General features: G+C 49.1%; 1 protein-coding gene, 1 long non-coding RNA gene and 1 pseudogene across 2 annotated transcripts; 1 reads left to right on the forward strand and 2 right to left on the reverse strand.

Annotated features, from left to right (window-relative positions):
* Positions 1-75: 75 nt before the first annotated feature.
* Positions 76-8,535, reverse strand: LOC119266958 (annotated as a pseudogene).
* LOC119267049 lies at positions 3,111-6,380 on the forward strand. Its single transcript, XR_005132265.1, has 5 exons — positions 3,111-3,230; positions 3,297-3,344; positions 3,446-3,523; positions 4,366-4,470; positions 6,324-6,380. It is a non-coding gene; the product is annotated as an uncharacterized LOC119267049 (long non-coding RNA).
* A 5,626-nt stretch (positions 8,536-14,161) lies between the features above and the next one.
* LOC119364622 lies at positions 14,162-18,858 on the reverse strand. Its single transcript, XM_037630109.1, has 3 exons — positions 17,704-18,858; positions 14,674-15,016; positions 14,162-14,604 (listed from the first exon to the last, which is right to left on the reverse strand). Exons 1-3 carry the CDS (start codon positions 18,559-18,561, stop codon positions 14,468-14,470), a joined length of 1,338 nt encoding a protein of 445 aa, XP_037486006.1. The 5' UTR covers positions 18,562-18,858; the 3' UTR covers positions 14,162-14,467.
* Positions 18,859-20,947: the final 2,089 nt, after the last annotated feature.

Below are 20,947 nucleotides of genomic sequence, written 5' to 3' on the forward strand. Positions count from 1 at the left end.
TGCACCTGAATATTGTATCGAGCCGGAAATGTAGAAAGAAAGGGAAAAAGCAGCCAACTCATGCATTCGATTAGATTATCGTCCAAGGTGCACCCTGCGTCGCAGCCATCTGATCTCCTCTTGGCCGAAGCTACCTCCCTGCTGCTTGAACTTCCACCAAACTTCACGACCCTTGGGAACCCTATATACATGAGCCTTGGTGAATTCTGTTTCTGAGGAAGATAGGACTGTGCTTAGAGTAAGTTGGGGTGCAGCCAGCCCCCTTTGTAGCATCCAACTGTACATCAACATCTTAAGTTTGCTTATGTGCACAGTGAACTCTAGGTACCGTGGGAAAGCAGCCACAGCACTCAGGGGATAGCCCGCCACATGCACAAGGAAGGATATCTTATAAGCAATGGCGTCCGTCTTCTGATTCAGAATCCGAGGAGCCATCTTCACCATGTAAATTACATCTTTTGGGTCCAGCCCTTCTTCCACTAAATTGTTGTATTTATCTTGCAGGTTGGCGCCTTTTCCACGGATAGCTTTGAGTGCCTTCTCCATATCTTCCGAGCCTTCAACAAATCCTATGCGTCTTAAGAATTCCCTCTTCTCCTTGGCACAGGGTTCAGGTTTACATCTTGGTAATCTGCTGACCTTTGAGCCAATCTTATAGTTCATCAACTGACGTGGTTCCTCCATTACGATCCTTCGCAACCTTGCCTTCCCCACATTGAGTTGCCCAAGAATGGTGCTCGCAGCCTTCATGGGGGCAGCGCCGAATATCCATCCATGAGAATCCCAAAACTTGTTCACATCATCATGGCTCATGCCAATGTCTCGTAAGAAACGTGTTCCCGTCCATATGTTCTTACCAACATCCCCGCATTTAAGATTGCGGTAGTTCAGAAAAAGATCAAGTAACTCCCTTTTCCCAGATCCCAACCTTTGCATGTCGGCAACCACTTCTCATAGCATCTCACCAGACCATTCCAACAACAAATCTCTACTCTTAATGGAGCAGTTGGTAGGATTGCGTCCACGGGTTTTTTTCGTCCCACCATTTTCGTTCGGTTTATTTTTATCTGGTTTATTTTCGTCCCACCTCCGACCGTCATATCCTCATGTTGGTTTTTTTACCCTCCCAATAAAAACTTTCCTAACCTTTTCAAACATTCCAAACTAGACATGTTACAAATAGGCAGGATCCGATAACACTTATCAAACAATAATCATAGCAATCAATTCCAAATCCTAATTTTCCTAAATTGTCGATCCTCGCCTTTTCTAACAACAAATATATGCAGCGGCGTGGGAAGGCAGTGCCGTGGCGAATTTTATTCCGTCGACCAGTTTCCTTTAGTTCAACGGGACGACACTCTATCTTCTTCATCCTCGACCCCGGCCTCTTCGGACGTCAATGTGATGTCGTCGCTGGACAGAGTGACGTGCTGCTATCTCTACTCTTAATGGAGCAGTTGGTAGGATTGCGTCCACGGTTTTTTTTCGTCCCACCATTTTCGTTCGGTTTATTTTTATCTGGTTTATTTTCGTCCCACCTCCGACCGTCATATCCTCATGTTGGTTTTTTTACCCTCCCAATAAAAACTTTCCTAACCTTTTCAAACATTCCAAACTAGACATGTTACAAATAGGCAGGATCCGATAACACTTATCAAACAATAATCATAGCAATCAATTCCAAATCCTAATTTTCCTAAATTGTCGATCCTCGCCTTTTCTAACAACAAATATATGCAGCGGCGTGGGAAGGCAGTGCCGTGGCGAATTTTATTCCGTCGACCAGTTTCCTTTAGTTCAACGGGACGACACTCTATCTTCTTCATCCTCGACCCCGGCCTCTTCGGACGTCAATGTGATGTCGTCGCTGGACAGAGTGACGTGCTGCTACTCGCCGGCCAATGACAGCTCTGTTCTTAGTGGGAACCCCGCCCACTGCGTCCTGGGCGGTCGTCCCGCCCCCGCGCACTGCCATGGTTATCATCTTCAACACGATACTCGCCGCCCTCGTCCCTCTCGTTTCATGCTCGCCTATCTCGCTGCCCGTTGCCTCTCAGCGGCGGCTACCCTAGCGGCAGTTGCGGAGGAGATGGATCCTCAATCCTCACCCGCCTCAAAATAGGCTCGGCACCCTCCTCGTGATTTGTGGCGGCGGCCGCGGCACTGCCTTCCCACGCCACTGAAGAGGCCCCCAGGGCGGTCGAACACGCCTTTAGAGTCCTTCCGAAGGCACAGCTTGTCGGGGCAGCGGCGTGGGCAGCATGGCCGTCGTCTGGTTCAGGTGCGACCTCCGGCTGCTGGACAATCAGGCGCTGGAGTGCGCGTTGGTGGCCTCTGGCACGGTCTTCACCAACGGCAGGGGCTCGCCGACGCTGCAGTGCTGCAAGGCGGTGGTCGGGGTGATCTGCACCAGCGCCGACTGTGTGTGCCTCATCCTCACCGGCAACATGGCCTTCGGCCTCCCCATCAACAACCGCACTGTCGCCATCTCCCTTCCCAAGATCTGCAAGTCACTCTCCGTCCCGCTCGTTTGTAGAGGTTGGTTTATACTTACAACAATTTATTTTCATTCAAAACATCTACGTCTGATTAACGAAAAAAGTCTTTGCCCATTCCATGCTTGTGATGTGCAGATACAGCGGCGCAGATCCCAGCTCCAGATTGCTTAAATTCTCCTTTGTCGACCTTGCCTTGACATCACCACAGTACTGACCACGGACTGTACATTAATATTACTATAGTGAATTAACTTGCAGGGCCTACTGCCTTCGCTCCGACACTGCCTCCTCTGCATAAGTATCTTCAATGGCCTTCTAATAGTACCATATCCATATCGAAGTTGCACACTCATTTGGTCTGAATAAATGTCTCACAATTCTTCCACACTATTGCCGCCGGTGGATGAGAAGGCGCCGCCGCCGTCAGTGGAATCGACGCCGATCGTGCAGGGGAAGAGCCAGGTGGTGGTGCCCATCATACGTTGGTAGATATGTTTTTGCAAATCTCTGTTACAATTGGTAGTGTTTGACGTATGTATGTAGTTAAAGAAGTAAATGCTTTCCATGGAGGAGAGAGTGCAGCTCTGTGAAGAGTTCATGAATACTTCTGAAAGAATGAGCAGCGAACAGTCTATAAAACGACTTGAAACGGTATGCTTGGTCCAGACTACAACAGTTTGTTGGCTTGCTTCGGACAGTCTTTCGCTGTGCTATACTATTTGTGAAGAGGTAATATTTTGTGTTGGCTGCACACATCATCAGCTCGCCTATGCTAAATATCCAGTTATTTTGCAGGTAAAGACATATGATAAGCAAAGAGGGATAAAATGATTCCACATACTGGTTAGTGTGCCTTTTCTAGCCCAATTCCATGTTTGAAGCCTTCTATATGGAATGCTCTAATTCATAATGAACTGCTATTCCTGACATGACAATGGTTTTAGGGTATTATTTGAACTGATATGGAGGGACTACTTCAGATTTCTTTTCATTAAAATATGGGAACTCCATTTTCTTGCAAGGTAAATAAGATACAATTGTATCATTTTGATTTTTTTTCCGCACATGTATATTACGAAAAGGATGCAGAGATGTTTTTCTTCTTCTGTGATCTCCTGCGATCATCGATTCTAAAAGAATTCTCCTGTGATCATTGCTAATTGTTATTTATTTTCAAAACTTTGGGTCATCGATTTAATTGCCAATAGTTATTCTTCGAATTTACTGTTCAATCAAAGACATTTGTGATTCAGAATATCGAGAGTATAGAGGGTTAGAGCTCAGAAGTACTAGCAGACTGTGAATGTATTCAGTCAAACTTATGTTATTTATTTATCTTCTTACATGTCTGTGAGGGTAACCATAGCATCTACATTGCATTATGCCTGAAACTGAGAGCTTTGGGACAGTGATATGCTCGATTGGACAAGTAGATACAAAGATATCGATCAATGATGGTCAATAGCAAGTAAGAGAAATGTTAGATACATCCACACTCTTTCTTGACCTATATGGCCAGTCCTCCTCTTGCCTACCTTGCTCTCTTGGTAGCATATAGGAGATGTTGATGTTCCACGGAATTGCTAATCCAGTCTCCAATGTTTAATGTTTGATCTGCTTGTTATTGATCTAAGAGAAAATGGATTCTAAAGGTTTGATGTGATGTATCTCTAACAAATTGTGACAAAATCAATACCTTGCACAGGCAATTACTCTTATATAGTTTGACGCTTTAAAAATTGTAGAGTCCGCAACTCTCTTTAAATTGCACATGATGCAATAAGAAAAAAAAACATCTTGAGTATCATGCCCAGGTACAATTTTAATGCCTATAGCTGTATTTTGTTCACCAATGAACCGACAGTTCAGTGACGTCTTCAGAGTGTTGGCGCTCTGCCTTGTCACCAGCAGCAGCACAAGCAACGATGTGGACGGCTTTGTTGGGACAAAGGAATATGGTCCTGTGAAGGTAAGCTTCGATTTGATTCACGAGCTCGTACCTCTGATCCAGCGGCACATCATACGTGTACGTTTGATTCACGAGCGGACGAGCCCCTGATGAAGTTGTTGAGCAAGCCTCTGATCGATGTTTGTGTCTATATATATGTGCACATAGTGCGATGCTAAATAATGATTTTTTAGATTTTTTATGTTTAAGTGCATGTTACAAGCCTGAAGTCAAAACTCAACCAAACGTTGTACCCTAGATAGAGTATAATCCCAAGGATTATTACAAGGGTGTTTTGACCATATCATCATTTTTTCTAACACGCATGTGTACAAGAAATAAATGATTCTCTTTTTAATTATTCATCTTTCAAGAATTATAAAAACATTGATTTTCAATATTCAAACTAAAATAAGTTTCGGTTTCAGCAAATTCATATCAAATTGTTCTTTAGTACTGCATGTTTCTATTTTGTTAGCATAATCTATATTATGCTACTAAGACGCAATGTTTGAAATTGCCTTTTGGCCGTTAGATCAGAACTAATTTTGTTTCTCTTCATGTCGAACTAAAACTGAGCAGGGTGTGTGCCCGGTTGAAAGAATAAAGAAAAGCAATGTTTCCTCATGCTGCAAATATACCTCAAAACTTTCTCATTTTTGTTTACAATGGACAAAACACATCTTAGATTTGTGAGCTGCTTCCTACGTTCATATTTATTGAACTATATGCAATTTTTCAGTTGGAGCTGTCTTATTTGTTATCGTTATTCTAGGAATGGAAAATGATACATTTAAAAAATTGTAGTACCACCCATCATACGTCCTACAAACTAGATATAATTTCCCTGGTAGGTAGGATGTTAATTTTCTGGTTATGCTAGCTAGCATATGTGCCAACAGAAAAATGTTGATTAATTTCAATCTTGCAAACATACAAATGCTTGAGCAGCTAACTAATCTCTAGAGGAAGGTATGCTTTTAGCAGAATAAATTTGATTATAATTTTTACTCATAAAATGTCTCTTAGAATTTTGTTCAGATATTAAATTTTCTGTTATGAACACACTGAACAAGGAACAGATGTCATCTGAAGCAAATAGGTATTTTTGAAATAATTTAAGTTCCCTTTCCCTATTAATTAGCTTGTTGAGTTCTTTTCCTTGATAAGATAAATGAACTTAATTTTCTATAACCTAATTTAACAGTGGGAGTCTCTACTGCTGTCATTTCTAAAAAAAAAGAAATGAACTTAATTATGATAGTGTTTGTGCACACTTGCTGGAAATTAGATACTGCACAGGGCATCCATGTCAATCTCTTGTTTGAAGTTAGGGCCATTTGTACGTACTTTTGGATGCACCTGCTGTTTTGAACCCATAAACTTAATGTTGTGCTTGTAGTGTTGGTTCTATATTTCAATTTGTGGAACAATACCCCATCATCCACAAACAATAATTTGTAGATTAATATTCTGCTGGTTAAGAAAATGGACTTTCTGGTTTATGATTTCCGTCGATTGAATGTACATCCTGATTAGTGTTTCAATCTAAGAATTTGTAAGAAAATGTTCAACTTAAGGGAATGCGCATTTTTTCTGTTTCTATGTATCTGGTTTGATTAGCACCTGGAATCATGTTGAGGTGTCTTTATACTTGGTTTTGGAGTTCATGCTCTAAAATGAACTGATATGCTTGTTAATAGTCCAACTTGCTTTTCCTAATAGTCAATTTCTTCATCATGAACAGATATTGCATGGTGCAGCTGCAACATGCAACATTTTTATCTGATTTTTAGATAACATCACAATGCCTTTTCATGTCAATTTACTATACATGTTGGTCTGCATAACTAGAGGCCGATCTTGCTTCGCAGGACTCAACTCCGCCGGCCTCATCATCCTTTTTCGTCACCGTGGTCGTCAATGTCAAAGGTACTGGACAAAGGCATGGACAAAGGAGGCGGTGAGGCGATGGCTCGCAGCGAGGGAAGCACCGCAGATCCACACTCGACCCCACACCTCCACCAACCGCTGCTTTGTCTATTAGTAAGCAAGAAATGGAAGCATCCTTCTAAATAAGATATTATCTATCTTGAGACCGGAACTGCATCCTTCTAAGTAAGATATTAGCAATCAACAAAAAATGCCAACAATACTTTTGAAAACTAAAAAAAAATCTTGCCATATTGTTATAAGGAATCAGAAAAAGAGGCGAAAGGATCACATGATATATATCATTTCGTATACCATGGACGTAAGAACACAATGTGGTGGTCGCCCTCTGCTACGACAGTGTGCATTCCTTGGCATCGGGAATCGGCTTTGGACACATAGGAGGAGGCGAGCGACACTGTGTGTGGGGGGGGGGAGACTATGGTGAGAAGAAGGGACATGCCGAATGTCGTGGTATCGAGGGAATACAACACTGGCGGCGGCGACGCCATAGCGAGGAGAGCAAGCCGGGGGAATGACAAGTGAGTGAGAGTGTTTTGTAATGTGATGATAGAGCGAGAGTGTTTTGTAGTGTGATGATAGAGCGAGAGAGTGAATTGCTTTTTTGAAGATAAGAATAAAAGGATTAGATGTTTGCATTTTTTATAGGGAGAAGCACTTCTTTGCTATGAGAGAAATGTCACATACTTTTTTGTATTAGTGCAAAATATCACATACCCTAACAAAGTCATTTCTAACAAGGATTGAGATGCGACTCACTCAACTAAAAAGCACAATGCCACTCACTCCCGACTAAAACGGTCACGTGCTCGCATTTAGCAACCGACCTATTGTATATGGAGCTTTTTTTTAATGTGTTTATTGTTGACTTTAGATTAGAGATGAAACTTCATGCCTTCAGATGATGCTTTGAAAATTTCGATTGACAAAGCTTTATGATGGACTGGACTGAAAACTTGTTGAGTTTTACAAAATGGGAAGAGATGCATACAAATAATTGTTCTTTGTATATCTCTTGCACGTATTTCTATATATTTTTAGTTTTGCAGATGAGAGGGATGGAGATGGACAAGAGTAATACATTAAAAGGGTATCGAGGCGATGTCGTTGCAAGAGGCCAAAAATTCATAGAGTTTTATACAGCCATACATGTATATATATGCAATCAGAACAAAATGGGAATGCCCGTGGCAACGCACGGGCATTCTACTAGTCTGGATGATTCCTCACCGCTTTACCAATATCATCCTTGGTGAACCCCAAATCACTCAAGAACTGAAGAGCTTCGACGATCTTTTGCCAATTATAGGACTGATATTCAGTGAAGAACTGGCCGATCCAGTCTCGCTGAATCCCAATGTCGTCTAGCCACTGCAAGATCGTCTTCAGTTCCACAGCCGGGTCATGAACCAATACGGTAGGAGTAGAGATCACTATTTTGGTAACACTGGCCTTACTGAAGCCTAGACCCTCAAGGGCCTCGAGCTTAGACTCAAGAACGCCCTGGCCAAGACTAAACACCTCCGCCGCCTTCTGGTATATCTTTCCAATCTTGTCATGCGCAATGCCATAACTGCATAGTGCACGGTAGCTCTCGAGCAGCACCCCGGCATCCATGAGGAATGTGAGATCCTGCGGCAAGAGGGAATCGCACTCGCTCGGCTTGATGCCGATGCTCTCAAAGAAGGGCCTGAACTCGTTGACAGGGCGCCGGTGGAGCAATCGCACCAGCGCCCTGCTGACCCTCTTCTTCACTTTCGACCTGAATCTCGCCCCCTCCCCACCCTGATCAGCAGCCTTCATCACCGCCTTGTTCACCTTCTCCAGCAGCTCGCTGAGGAAGACGGGCGATCGCTCGCTGATATGCTTGGCGTCAGTGAGGCACAAGCCGCGCTTGGCATGGAGGTAGTCCCTGAAAGTTGTCTGTGCGGCGCGGTGTGCCCATCTGTTCAGCATCTCTTGCCTGGCCTCATCCCCATCCTCCTCCCCGCCGTGGCTGGGACTGGGAGCGGTCGAATATGGCCGCCACCGAATGATGAGGCCGATCGAGCCGGCCCGGCCGGACGAGGACGATGAATTTTGGGCGCGCCACCTTGGAGCTCCGGACCGGAGGGCTGCCCATGCCCATCCCATCGTCCGCAACAAGCGCGATTGGAGGAGGGTGCCTGAGGTTCGTGCGGCGGTAGAAGGCGGCGAATCAGCCACGGAGCGAGGCCCACGCGCAAACAGGATGCCCGGACGCGGGCGCGCGGCGGCCGGCGGGAGGAGAGGCAGAGGCCGGTACGACGGCGGTGGAGACCGGGGAGACGGACCTGGGGTTTTCGAAGTGCGGAGATCCAAACGCTCTCTTTTCTTGGGCCATTACGATATCGAATGGAAAGGCCCAGAAAGTGCACTTCTCCTCTTTCTTTCTTTTCTGAAAAAAAGAAACAAAAAAACGCACTTCACTATTTCCAATTTTGGCGACGACCATCGTGCGCCAACTCGGGACTCGGAAGTTCTCTAGAGTAGTCACAGTGGAAAGTAACTTAGAGTAGTAACATGCACATGTTACTAGTTTATATTACTACCTTCACAATGGATAGTAACATATGTGTTGTGTCATGCATCATTTCATTTATTAGGTTGTAGATTCATTTTTTTTTGATATGTATAATGTTACAGTAACTATCTATGTTATCGTATGCCTCTTTTTCTTCATTGATTATATGCCACATCATTTATTTTATCTAGATAAATGTGATGTTATCACCTATATTACTTCCATTATGGGTAGTCTAAAAGAATCTTGCCAAAAACACGTCGGTATTCCAGTGAACATGAGTTGCACCTGTCACGTTTTGCGCTTTAACAAAACTCCCAACGTGATTGATATGTCTCTGACAAATATACCACGGCTCTGCGAGCAGTTAGGGTTAGCCAAGCACCGGGAGGGTCCCTTTGTGTGTCATGTCATCGCCGGATCAGGCAAATAGAAACAAACTTTAACCGCTCACAAAGGCATGGTATAGTTTGTCAGAGGCATATCAATCACGGAGACATGGCCGGAGAGCGATGTTGCCGCCACGCAAAGAGGAGTTCTGCCGCGGAACCACCCTGCATCGACGGGAGGTCAGGCCCGCCTCACGGCGACACAGAAGGCCGAACTGCCTCGCCGCCATCCTCCTTGGGCACGCCCGAACTACGCCGGCGTCCCATTCAAGTATGCCAGGTATTAGGTGGTTAGTCCTCGTGTGTGTCGGGAGTCCTGCTTTGATCAACCTTCTACTTTAGTTGGATGATCCTCGTTATTATATCCTCTACAACACTAAGCTTCTTAGGTTTAAAGACCTCACACTCAATTGAGCTCTTCAATTGAAATTGGGTCACCTCATTTTGACCAGGTCAACAATTTATTAAAGCTCTTCCATTCAAAAGATTTATACTATACACTTTGTTTCCTAAGTTTTAAGGCTTCACAATTAATTGAGGTGTTCAATTTAGAGTTCGGACGCCTGATTTTGACCGAGTCAACAATTTCTCAAGGAGCTGTCCCATTCAATTCTTTTAATTCTCTATATTCCTTAATTTTGAAGCTCTTTCATGCAGTTGAGGTATTCTTTTTTTTGAAACGAGGCAAAATATTTGCCATTTTCATTGATTAAGAAGAAGAGAATTGCCCGGTTAATTGATAAAAAATCGGGCTAAAACCGATACAACCCAACCCATATGACATGGGCACCACCGGCCATCCTGGCCACCGACATGGGACACAACCCCGACGGCACATGCCACCAAATGGCCACACGCGCAAGCAACCGACAGCTCCGACGTTGATGGCGGGCCTCACAAGGAAGATATGCAGGACTTGCACCGACCGTGCCCTCCGCAAACCGGAAGAGCACCTTGGACACGCCGGGAAGAACCGACTACCGAAGTCCAAGCCGCGACCCGAGCTCCTCTCGACGCCATCATCGCTGCCAACCAGAAACCAGTGCCCCGCCTCAGCAAACCACGCGGCGAAGAGGCCACCATCCATGGCGAAGATGCCGCAATCCACTAGTCTCTCGGTCGTAGCCGGCTCCGAGACGATGCCCCCAAGGAGGAGAAAGACGCGAAGACGCCTCCATCGCCCGATCCAGCGGATCTGAGATTTCCCTCCGGAGCCAAAGCCGTGGGGAGGAGAACCTCCACGGCGACGCTTCCAAGAAAGATCACGACACCTGCGGGCGCCGTCGTCGCCGGCTCCGATGAAGACCGAAGCAAGAATTTCTCCCGGAGAGCACCACCCCCACCGACCGCCGCCCACCAATCACCACCCCTGCTGAGGCTGACCTCACCCTAGCCACGGGATCCCACGATCCACCGCGCCCAGGCACACACCACCCCCTGGCCGTAGCCGCCGTCCACCACCGCAACACCATAGTGACCACCACCACCGCAGCAACCATCGCATCGCAAGGAGCAGCAGCAAGATCAGAACCACCAAGGCCAGATCCAGATCGGAGCAGCTCCAGCGAAGCAGCATGGTAGACGAGCAGGCCCTGCACCGCAGCATACCTCGAGCTCCGGAGATGCCACGCCCGTCGCGCCCCACCAGCCACCGCGCCCGCCGCGCGCAGTCACCGCCGCGCCCGGCCAAGGATCTGCGCCCCGCGCTCACATCCAGAGCCGAGAGCCGGCCCAACCACGTGCGCCGTCCACTCCCAGGTCACGGCCGGAGCCCGGACCGAGGCCGCCGCCCCGGCGCCCCAACCTCTGGCCGCAGCCGACGCCAAGCCGAACGCCGGCCGCCCGTCCGCGCCAGCCGCCGCCCGCGAGGTCCTAGATCGGTGTTGGAAATATGCCCTAGAGGCAATAATAAATCAGTTATTATTATATTTCCTTGTTCATGATAATCGTTTATTATCCTTGCTAGAATTGTATTGATAGGAAACTCAGATACATGTGTGGATACATAGACAACACCATGTCCCTAGTAAGCCTCTAGTTGACTAGCTCGTTGATCAATAGATGGTTACGGTTTCCTGACCATGACATTGGATGTCGTTGATAACGGGATCACATCATTAGGAGAATGATGTGATGGACAAAGACCCAATCCTAAGCCTAGCACAAAGATCATGTAGTTCGTATGCTAAAGCTTTCTAATGTCAAGTATCATTTCCTTAGACCATGAGATTGTGCAACTCCCGGATACCGTAGGAGTGCTTTGGGTGTGCCAAACGTCACAACGTAACTGGGTGGCTATAAAGGTACACTACAGGTATCTCCGAAAGTGTTTGTTGGGTTGGCACGAATCGAGACTGGGATTTGTCACTCCGTGTAAACGGAGAGGTATCTCTGGGCCCACTCGGTAGGACATCATCATAATGTGCACAATGTGATCAAGGAGTTGATCACGGGATGATGTGTTACGAAACGAGTAAAGAGACTCGCCGGTAACGAGATTGAACAAGGTATCGGGATACCGACGATCGAATCTCGGGCAAGTATCGTACCACTAGACAAAGGGAATTGTATACGGGATTGATTAAGTCCTTGACATCGTGGTTCATCCGATGAGATCATCGTGGAACATGTGGGAGCCAACATGGGTATCCAGATCCCGCTGTTGGTTATTGGCCGGAGAGTCATCTCGGTCATGTCTACGTGTCTCCCGAACCCGTAGGGTCTACACACTTAAGGTTCGGTGACGCTAGGGTTATAGAGATATAAGTATGCGGTAACCCGAAAGTTGTTCGGAGTCCCGGATGAGATCCCGGACGTCACGAGGAGTTCCGGAATGGTCCGGAGGTAAAGAATTATATATAGGAAGTGCTATTTCGGCTATCGGGACAAGTTTCGGGGTCACCGGTATTGTACCGGGACCACCGGAAGGGTCCCGGGGGTCCACCGGGTGAGGCCACCTGCCCCGGGGGGCCACATGGTCTGTAGGGGGTGCGCCTTGGCCTGTATGGGCCAAGGGAACCAGCCCCAAGAGGCCCATGCGCCAAGAGATGAGGGAAAGGAAGAGTCCTAAAGGGGGAAGGCACCTCCTAGATGCCTTGGGGAGGAGGGACTCCTCCCTGGCCGCACCCTTCCTTGGAGGAAGAGCCAAGGCTACGCCTCCCCCCTCTCCCTTGGCCCTATATATAGTGGGGGGAAGGGAGGGCAGCCCAACCTAAGCCCTGACGCCTCCCTCTCCCTCCCATGACACATCTCCCTCCTCCCGCAGCGCTTGGCGAAGCCCTGTTGGAATCCCGCTACTTCCACCATCACGCCGTCGTGCTGCTGGATCTCCATCACCCTCTCCTTCCCCCTTGCTGGATCAAGAAGGAGGAGACGTCGCTACTCCGTGCGTGTGTTGAACGCGGAGGTGCCGTCCGTTCGGCGCTAGGATCATCGATGATTTGGATCACGACGAGTACGACTCCATCAACCCCGTTCCCTTGAACGCTTCCGCGCGCGATCTACAAGGGTATGTAGATCCACTCCTCCCTCGTTGCTAGATGACTCCATAGATTGATCTTGGTGACACGTAGGAAAATTTTGAATTATTGCTACGTTACCCATCAATCGGGACCGCCCAAGCGCGAATGACCGCGACCGCGCGCCCGCGGCCACGACCAAACGCCTCGCCGTGCGCCGAAGACCACCTCCGCCGCGCGCCAGGACGCCGCCCCGAGGCCGAGCGCCGGACAGCTGCCTATCGCCCGCGAGATCCCCTTCTCCCGAGCGACAGCAGCCAGAGAGCGCGCGCCCCCGCCGCCGGCTCCGCACAGGCTTTGCCTGCCGGAGGCCACCGGCGACGGCGAGGAAGAGAGAGCCGGGGAGAGGGGGAGGCTGCGGGGGACGGGGGGCCGCCGCCCGTGTCGCCCCGGGGAAGGAGCGGCGCGGGGGCCGGGATGCGCTAATTGAGGTATTCAATTTTGGATTCGGTATACGATTTTGACCGGGCCAACGATTTTCAAATCAACTAGCAGCAATTGGCCTACAAAAACACATCAATTTCGTGCACCCTCCCATCACCTAGAAAAAAGAAGTGTCACCATGTGATACTGTAGTACCAATATACTACATGCCGCCATCGATGCAAAAATTTCCTCACATAAATATACTTTAGTTAGCGGATAACACATGACCACTCCAGAAAAGCCCATCAAATCACGCATTATAAATAAAAATAAAACACACTCCATCATCTACCCCCACCGTCCAAACTAAATATTCCATTAGTTTCAAAATATAAGGAGCATTAGTTTTTTGATAAATCAAATTTCTTTAACTTTGACAAAGTTCAGAGCAAAAGATATCGACATCCACAAGATAAAAAAAAGTATGGAAATTCATTCCATGATGAATCTAATCATACCGATTTGATATTATGGCTTGATATATTTATCTACAAATTTGTTCAAACTTAAAATGGTTGATTTTTTTAAAGTAATACACCTTAAATTTTGAAACAGAGTGAGTAATTTTTTTTAAGAAACCCAATAACAGCAACTTGCAGCAAAGCACGCACAACGTTCCAAATTACTCGTCGTGGTTTTAGTTCAAATTTTGAACTAAAACCACGACGAGTAATTTGGAATGGAGGGAGTAGTACTGTAGTAAATCCAGTGGATGATATAATGGTGAATCGGAAGTAATAAAGGTTATATTTTTTTCATGTAAAGAAATTACGCCAAAGACATATCCGTGTACCCTGATATGGTTCAAAAAAATACTTTTCATAGATCGACCTGCAGAAGTTGAGGACTAATGTTACTCAACATCATTTCATCAAATCAAACCCTTTGCATCTAATATTGCCACATATGTATTCTTTTCATCAAATCAACGTGCACGGCTAATACTTTTTCTTAACACTGCACAACTAATTTTCGCAAAAAATGAAAAAAAAACACTGCACAACTAATTTTCGCAAAAAATGAAAAAAAAACACTGCACAACTAATACTTAGGAGGACAAAAAAGAACGATGTGTGTGTTTTATGCGTGACGAAATACTGAAGTAGTGAACTATGTGCGCTCGATTTGTACATCCGAGGTGAGCCCCTGCATCAGACGTCGGGAGAATCGGCGGCAGCATCAAAGGGCCTTCAAGATATGCCGACCGTCTTCCCCAGCAGCCACATGACGAGCGAGAACTCGATCATGAAGAGCGCGTGCAGCCATGTCCGGTCGACCACGAAGCCGTACACCGTGATCCCCGCCCGGTTGTTCTCCAGGTAGTTCACTGCAAAAGTAAACACCGGCCGCCATTAGCAACCAACAAGATGCTAAGCTGGCGTTGATGTGCGCTTACCCAGTGCCTGCCTCTTCTGGAAGCACATGTTGTTGACCTGGAAGGGCACGAGCTTGGAGTCGTCGATGGAGCCCTCGCTCATGTTGTCGTCGTCGTCGTCGGCGTCCCCGTAGCCGTCGGACTCCTCGCCGGGGGCCACCCGGTAGGCGTTGGCCGGCGCCAGGTAGCCGGTGGCGGCGGGCAGGGCGGGGTCGGGGTCCTCCAGGTCGTTGTCGAAGGCGTGGATGGTGGCGTCCGCGTGCCACGCCGCCGCCACGCTCGTGATGGCCTGCGTCTTGTGCGTGATCTTGGCCGCGCTGTGGAGGCAGACCAGCAGACCCGCCACGAGGCTCACTGAGCAGAGCTGCATGCAGACAACAATGGTGATCTTGGTCAGTGCTCTGCTGGCATCGTGGTGGCCAATGCAGGGATTTTGCTGTTAGGTTCACGGATGACACCCCACAAATATATCCAACAAATGAAATTCGACAGATGCTAATCAAATGAGACTGTAATTAGACAGATTCTAATTATCCCCATTTTCGATCATGTCTTTTCGATCATGTCTATATATATACTCCATCCGGTCTTTTTTACTTCGGGTATTAGATTTGTGTCAATTCAAACATTACAAAGTTTGATTAAATTTATATTACAAAATATCAACATCCACAATACCAAATATATGCATTGTGAATGCTAAAACTGTTTTTTATATGTTTGGTCAAAATAGAGATACTTTGACTCTTTTTTATAATAAGAGTTATCCTGCATTTATTAAGAAGAAAATAATTGCTCATTTAATTAGGAAAAACCGAGCGAAAACCAGATTGTCATGTTAAATATGAAAAACCGGGTGAAAACTATCACAACCGCCGAGCGACACACACAAGATACCCTGCACACACCACTCCAATGAGGGCCTCGCCCAGACAACACTCGGGCATCATCGTCATCACTCCTCCTCCTCTTGAGCGTCATCCCTAAACCCTGAGCAAATGACTCCAACTTCGCCATAGGCGATCGTCGACACAACACACACTGTAGAGGCCGCATGAAGATGAATGAAGATCCATGCCAAAATTCAACCACCTGCGACCAGACAGCGCATGGAGAACTAAGAAGGACAAAACCAGGCACGGCTGGCGCTATGAAAGATCGCCGAACAGACCACCTGCAGCCAGTCATCGTATACCATAGAGGCCCCGCCGCTGGAGCTTCGACTTCACAACAACAAACAAACCGAGGCAATCCCGCGGACACGCTGGAGAAGAGCCGACCACCTCAACCATTGCCGTGTTGCCGACATCGCTCCACCATCATCTTTGCCACAGAAGTCTGGACGCCACAACCGCCGCCATCCACCGGTCCCATTCGCCGATGCCAAGCTCTGAGACGAAGCCCCCAAGAGGGAAAACGACACTAACGCGCCGCCATCGCCCGATCACGCAAGATTAAGGGTTTCCCCTGGAGATGCCGTGATGGCCGGATCCATGCAGAAGGGGTGTGGAAGGAAAGCAACAATGCCTCCAAGAAGGTTAACGATGGTCGCAACCGCCGCCATCGCTGGTCATAACACAAAGCCGAGACGGGGTTTTCACCCAAGCTCCCTCACCACCTCGGCCGCACATCATCCTGCACCGGCGGCAGCAAGCCCACCAAACACTGCCACACCATCGAAGCCGCCCATCGACAAAGAAGCATCGAGATCCGCCGCAGCCAACCGCACCACGCGGAGACCACCAGCGGCCAAACCTCCATCAAAGGGGCCAGATCCATCCACAGTCGTCTGGACACAGAGCCACTGGACGCAGTGCGAGTCACTGTGCCCTGCCGAGCACCATGCCGATAGGGGACAAAAGAGCGCTACCCGAGGCCAAGAACCACCATGGTTCCAAGTCGTGGCCAAGCCTCAGGTGCACCGACACGCCCCACGCACGCCACCACGCCCTCCGGAGACCAGATGTGCCGCATCCATAGCCGGAGGCGCCCTTCTCTGCCAACCTGGGCCTCCGCTCGACGCCAGAACCACGGCGCTCGAGCCCCTTGTGCAGCAGCGCGCCCAGCACAACAAAACTGTGTTGTCTCCTCCCTGGTCTGCCGCGCTACCCGAGCAGCAGCCACCGACCACGCCGATGCGCAACCTCACGACGGCAGAACCATGCCGCTGGACACCTTATGTCGGCCCTCCCCACACAGACGCACTGCGACCTGGCCACTGCCGCACCTCCCCTCTGGCCGCATATCCTCGCCAGAGCACCACCAGGTCATGCCCATACCTGCCATGCCCATGTCATGCCAGACTAGATCGGCTGAAGCACGAGCCACCGCCCCACAATGCCAGGTCCCGCATGCGCACCACCAGGTCCGGGCACGAGCGCCCTGGATCCGCCGCCCCCGCCGAAGGAGAGGAGCTCCAGCCCGCCGACGTCGAGCTTGCCACGACCATGCGCCGGCGCCGCACGAGGCAGCCGCGGGCCGCCCGCTCCTAGAGAAGAAGCCCCGTCGCCGCCGCTGCCACACGGGCTTTGCCCTGCGGCACATCCCGGCGGCGGCGAGGGGGGAGACGACGGAGGAAGCACTTTCGGCGGAGGCTTGGGTCGCCCCCCGTGTCGCTCGGGCCTGTTTTTTTCCAATGAACATGTCCAACTAATTTGGACGTAATAATATTTTGACTCTGGATAAAACTTATATGCACACTAAAAAAGACTAGAGTGAGTATATCCTATCCATATCTACCGGCCAGCATATTTATGTTTCACGGATACTCGGTGGGATACTGCTTGCTTTTGATGACAGAATCTTGTGTATGACATGAACATGATATGCTAGCTACAACCACGAGTTTCTTCATTTCGAACACCACATAATTGTTATCCGAACTTGATTGCTACACCCATGCTTAGCTGGAGACATTTTTTATTTTGTCTGACTCGATGGAAATTTGTCTACTGAAATTACAGAATTACGTGGTGAAAGTTCATCATGGATCGTTAGAAATACTTGATCTCTGTCTACAATGCAATATACTATAGTAGTAGTAGTACTCACCGCGAGCTCGCCGGCGGTGGCGATATTGATCCGCGCATGTGGCCTGGTGGTGGCGAGCAGGGCGGAGAACTGGCTGGCGGTGACGAGCACGAGGCAGAAGATTATGAAGCGCCGGTACCGGTGGCTGATCCGTCGGAGCTGGTCCCTGATCCGGCGGTGGTGCTCCAGCACGACGGCGACGTCGGCGAACCTGCCGAACTCCCTTGCGAAGCCGACCATGCGCAGCACCTGCAGGTAGCAGATGACCCGGAAGAGCACGCAGATCATGAAGAAGACGGCGGTGCGGTAGACCCAGGAGGCGGCCTCGAGCGCGCATGCGGCGGCGTTCCACCAGGGCGAGCGGAAGGGCGCGGCGGCCCAGTACCAGTAGACCTTGTAGGCGGCGTCGGCGAGGGAGCAGGGCGCGAGGAAGCAGGCGAGGACGCGGAAGGAGCGGTTGAGCTGCGCGGTGTAGCCGGCGCGCACCTCGTCCGAGTCGTGGCGGAGGCGGTCGATGCAGAGCAGGCGGCGGAGGCCGACCCGGAGCAGCGAGCAGAGGGAGAGGAAGGCGAGCGTGGCGGCCAGGGTGAGGGACACCTGCACCTGCCCGTCCAGCGGCCGCGGCGGCGCCGAGGCCGGGAGGGCCAGGGTGACCGCGGCCGGCGCGGCGACGGCGAGCAGGAAGAAGACCGCCCAGGAGCCCGCGGAGCGCGGCCCGTCCGTGTGGTCGATGCACATCCAGCGGAGGCAGGCCCGGAAGCTGCGCAGCTCGTCCCCCGCGTGCGACGCGCTCCGGGTGTACTGCGCCGCCGCCGACTTCTTCCGCGGCAGCAGCAGCGGCCCCACCGCCGCCGCCGCCGCCGACCTGTTGTCCGCCATGGCGCGCGCCGTTCTCGGATCGTGGTTTGGCGAGCGGGAAGAGTCGACGCGGCCCAGTCGCGGGCAGAGAGAGAAGTGCGGGAGCGGGAGTGTGCTCACGGCCCCCCGAGTTCGCTAATCTAATCTCTGGGATTTCTGAGAGTAGATGCTTATAGAAGAAGGGAATAAAAATAATGGTGGCGATGGGTTGCGTGCTGCGGCGGACGGGATCACGGGCATGACGGGAGAGGATCATGTGCCGCGCCTTGGATTTACATAGACAAATGGGAAATGTCACAGGTGTCACGCCGGGATGGTGAGATGGACTTGATCGGTCGATCCTATTTCTGTGTGGCGAGTCTGAGTTGGTTATTAGTATGTGAGATGGAAAATCATGTGCGTGGCCACCTGCTGACAGGCAGCCACAGGCCACAGGTGGAGTGATCAATCCGTATTTAGTGTTGAGGCCTCAATCATCGGTCAGCTCGGGTAGGCGTGCAAGCGTCATTTTGTGTTGCGTCGCTGGCAGAGGCCGACCGGCCGGGCAAATACGAGGTGTCCACCGTGTGAGGAGTCATGGATATAGAGGTACTCCCGGAAAAGAACAAGAGGCGGGGACGGTGGCCGCGGGCGCGGGAGGAGTGGTTGGCAGTGTGGCATCGCAGCCTACGGGCCACCTGTCGTCGTCGTCCTCCTCCTCGGGCAAGCATGATGAAGATCATGACAGAATGCAAGAATACTTTGTTTTTTTTTTTACTTTGCGGGCTTCGTTTGTTGTGGTTGCTAAAGGAGGCGATGACAGGACACATGAAGCGTTTTTTTTAGTCACACACATGTAAGCCGGGTCTATTATCTGAAGGCACCGAGGGGCAACCAAATGGACTAAACATGAGAATGAGATAGTAGGCTAGATAGAGATCACGACAGAAATGGTCCAGATGCCGCGCGGTGGCCGACCCGCTGTGTGAAGGCCACTGCGGACCCATTGAAGGTTATAGTATGTTGATTTAGTAGGTGAGGAAGAGTGTTTGTAGACATGTTCATGGATATAGATGTAGTCATGTTGATGAACCTCTTAACAAATCTTGGTGCCGTGCTTGTGTTTGTCCGGTTGATTATTCTCAACGGATCGATAGAGGCGAAGGCGACATGATGAGCCTGTCGGAGAGAGTGGATGACGTCGACCGTGGAGACACCCAAGATTGGATTAATGTGCATGCGTTGGATCGGTTGCTGCAACGGTAGCCCTAGCTAGGTCATGGCTGCTCGTTTATGTGTGTGGATGCGACGAATTATATAGCTTATATAGCCCATCTTTAGGCCACTGAAGTAAACCTCAAATTCTGATGGTTGTAGAGAGGTTTGACGCTAGTGTGGAATCAGATTATCGATATAGAGAATTTCCCTTTAATTAATCCGAAACACAAGGCAAACTAAGCGTAATTCAGAGGATTAGGTTCCTTGTGGTGGAACCACTCGTTCAAGTCTTAGACTTGGTATTGGTAGTCGCATTTTTTTGAATTTATTTTAGATCTTTTGTGATCTGTGTTCAGTGAGAGAAGACGGACCCGCTGACTATAAAGACGTATGTGGTAGTGATATACTCTCTCTATTTTTACTTACTCCCACATTATCTTTAACTGAAGTCGAACTTTATAGAACTTGACTAAGTTTATAAAAAACAATAAACATTTATAGGACCAAATTTACATGATGTGAAAATATATACAACGATGAATACAATGGTTTTAATTTGATGGTGTATATGTTAATATTTTTTTATAAACTTGTTGAAGTATATAAAGTTTGACTTTACATAAACTTAATATGCAGAGGTGAACCAACCTGTGGTTGGATGTTTAGAGGGACTGTGGTATCCCAGCCCATCAGGGTTCAAATCCTATTGCTCATATTTATTCTTGGATTTATTTTAGGATTTTCGGCAATGCGCATTTAGTGGGAGAAGACCACTGTCCAAGAACGCTTATTTTGTTTAAAGAAAGGCACAAGCCACGTACTGCTTTAAATTAATAAAACGAACACAAGTCGCATACGTTAAAGTAGTTATTTTACAAGCCAACCGAAGGTAATATCGCTGCCTAAAATCTTAAGAGTGCACACACACCTTTTCGAGAGAATGAGCGGCCGACTCGTGACCGCACGATCGCGTTGCGATCGCCTCGCGCGAGCGCAAGGTGCCGCTTGCTCTGATGCCTCCCATCGCGCGGTCGTGGGCAAGTTGTCCTTATCCGAACCAGCACGGGACCCACATGTAAGCAACTAGAGGGAGATCGTGGGCGACGGTTTCGAAGCCGTTCTCTCCCCCATTTTCTCCGTTGGCCATGGCATTTCCGTTCCTCTCCTCCCTTCTCGCTCTCGCCCCGCAACTGCGGCGAAATCGAGCCAC

This window comes from Triticum dicoccoides, chromosome 1A (genome assembly GCF_002162155.2).
Source record: "Triticum dicoccoides isolate Atlit2015 ecotype Zavitan chromosome 1A, WEW_v2.0, whole genome shotgun sequence".
Classification (NCBI taxonomy): domain Eukaryota; kingdom Viridiplantae; phylum Streptophyta; class Magnoliopsida; order Poales; family Poaceae; genus Triticum; species Triticum dicoccoides.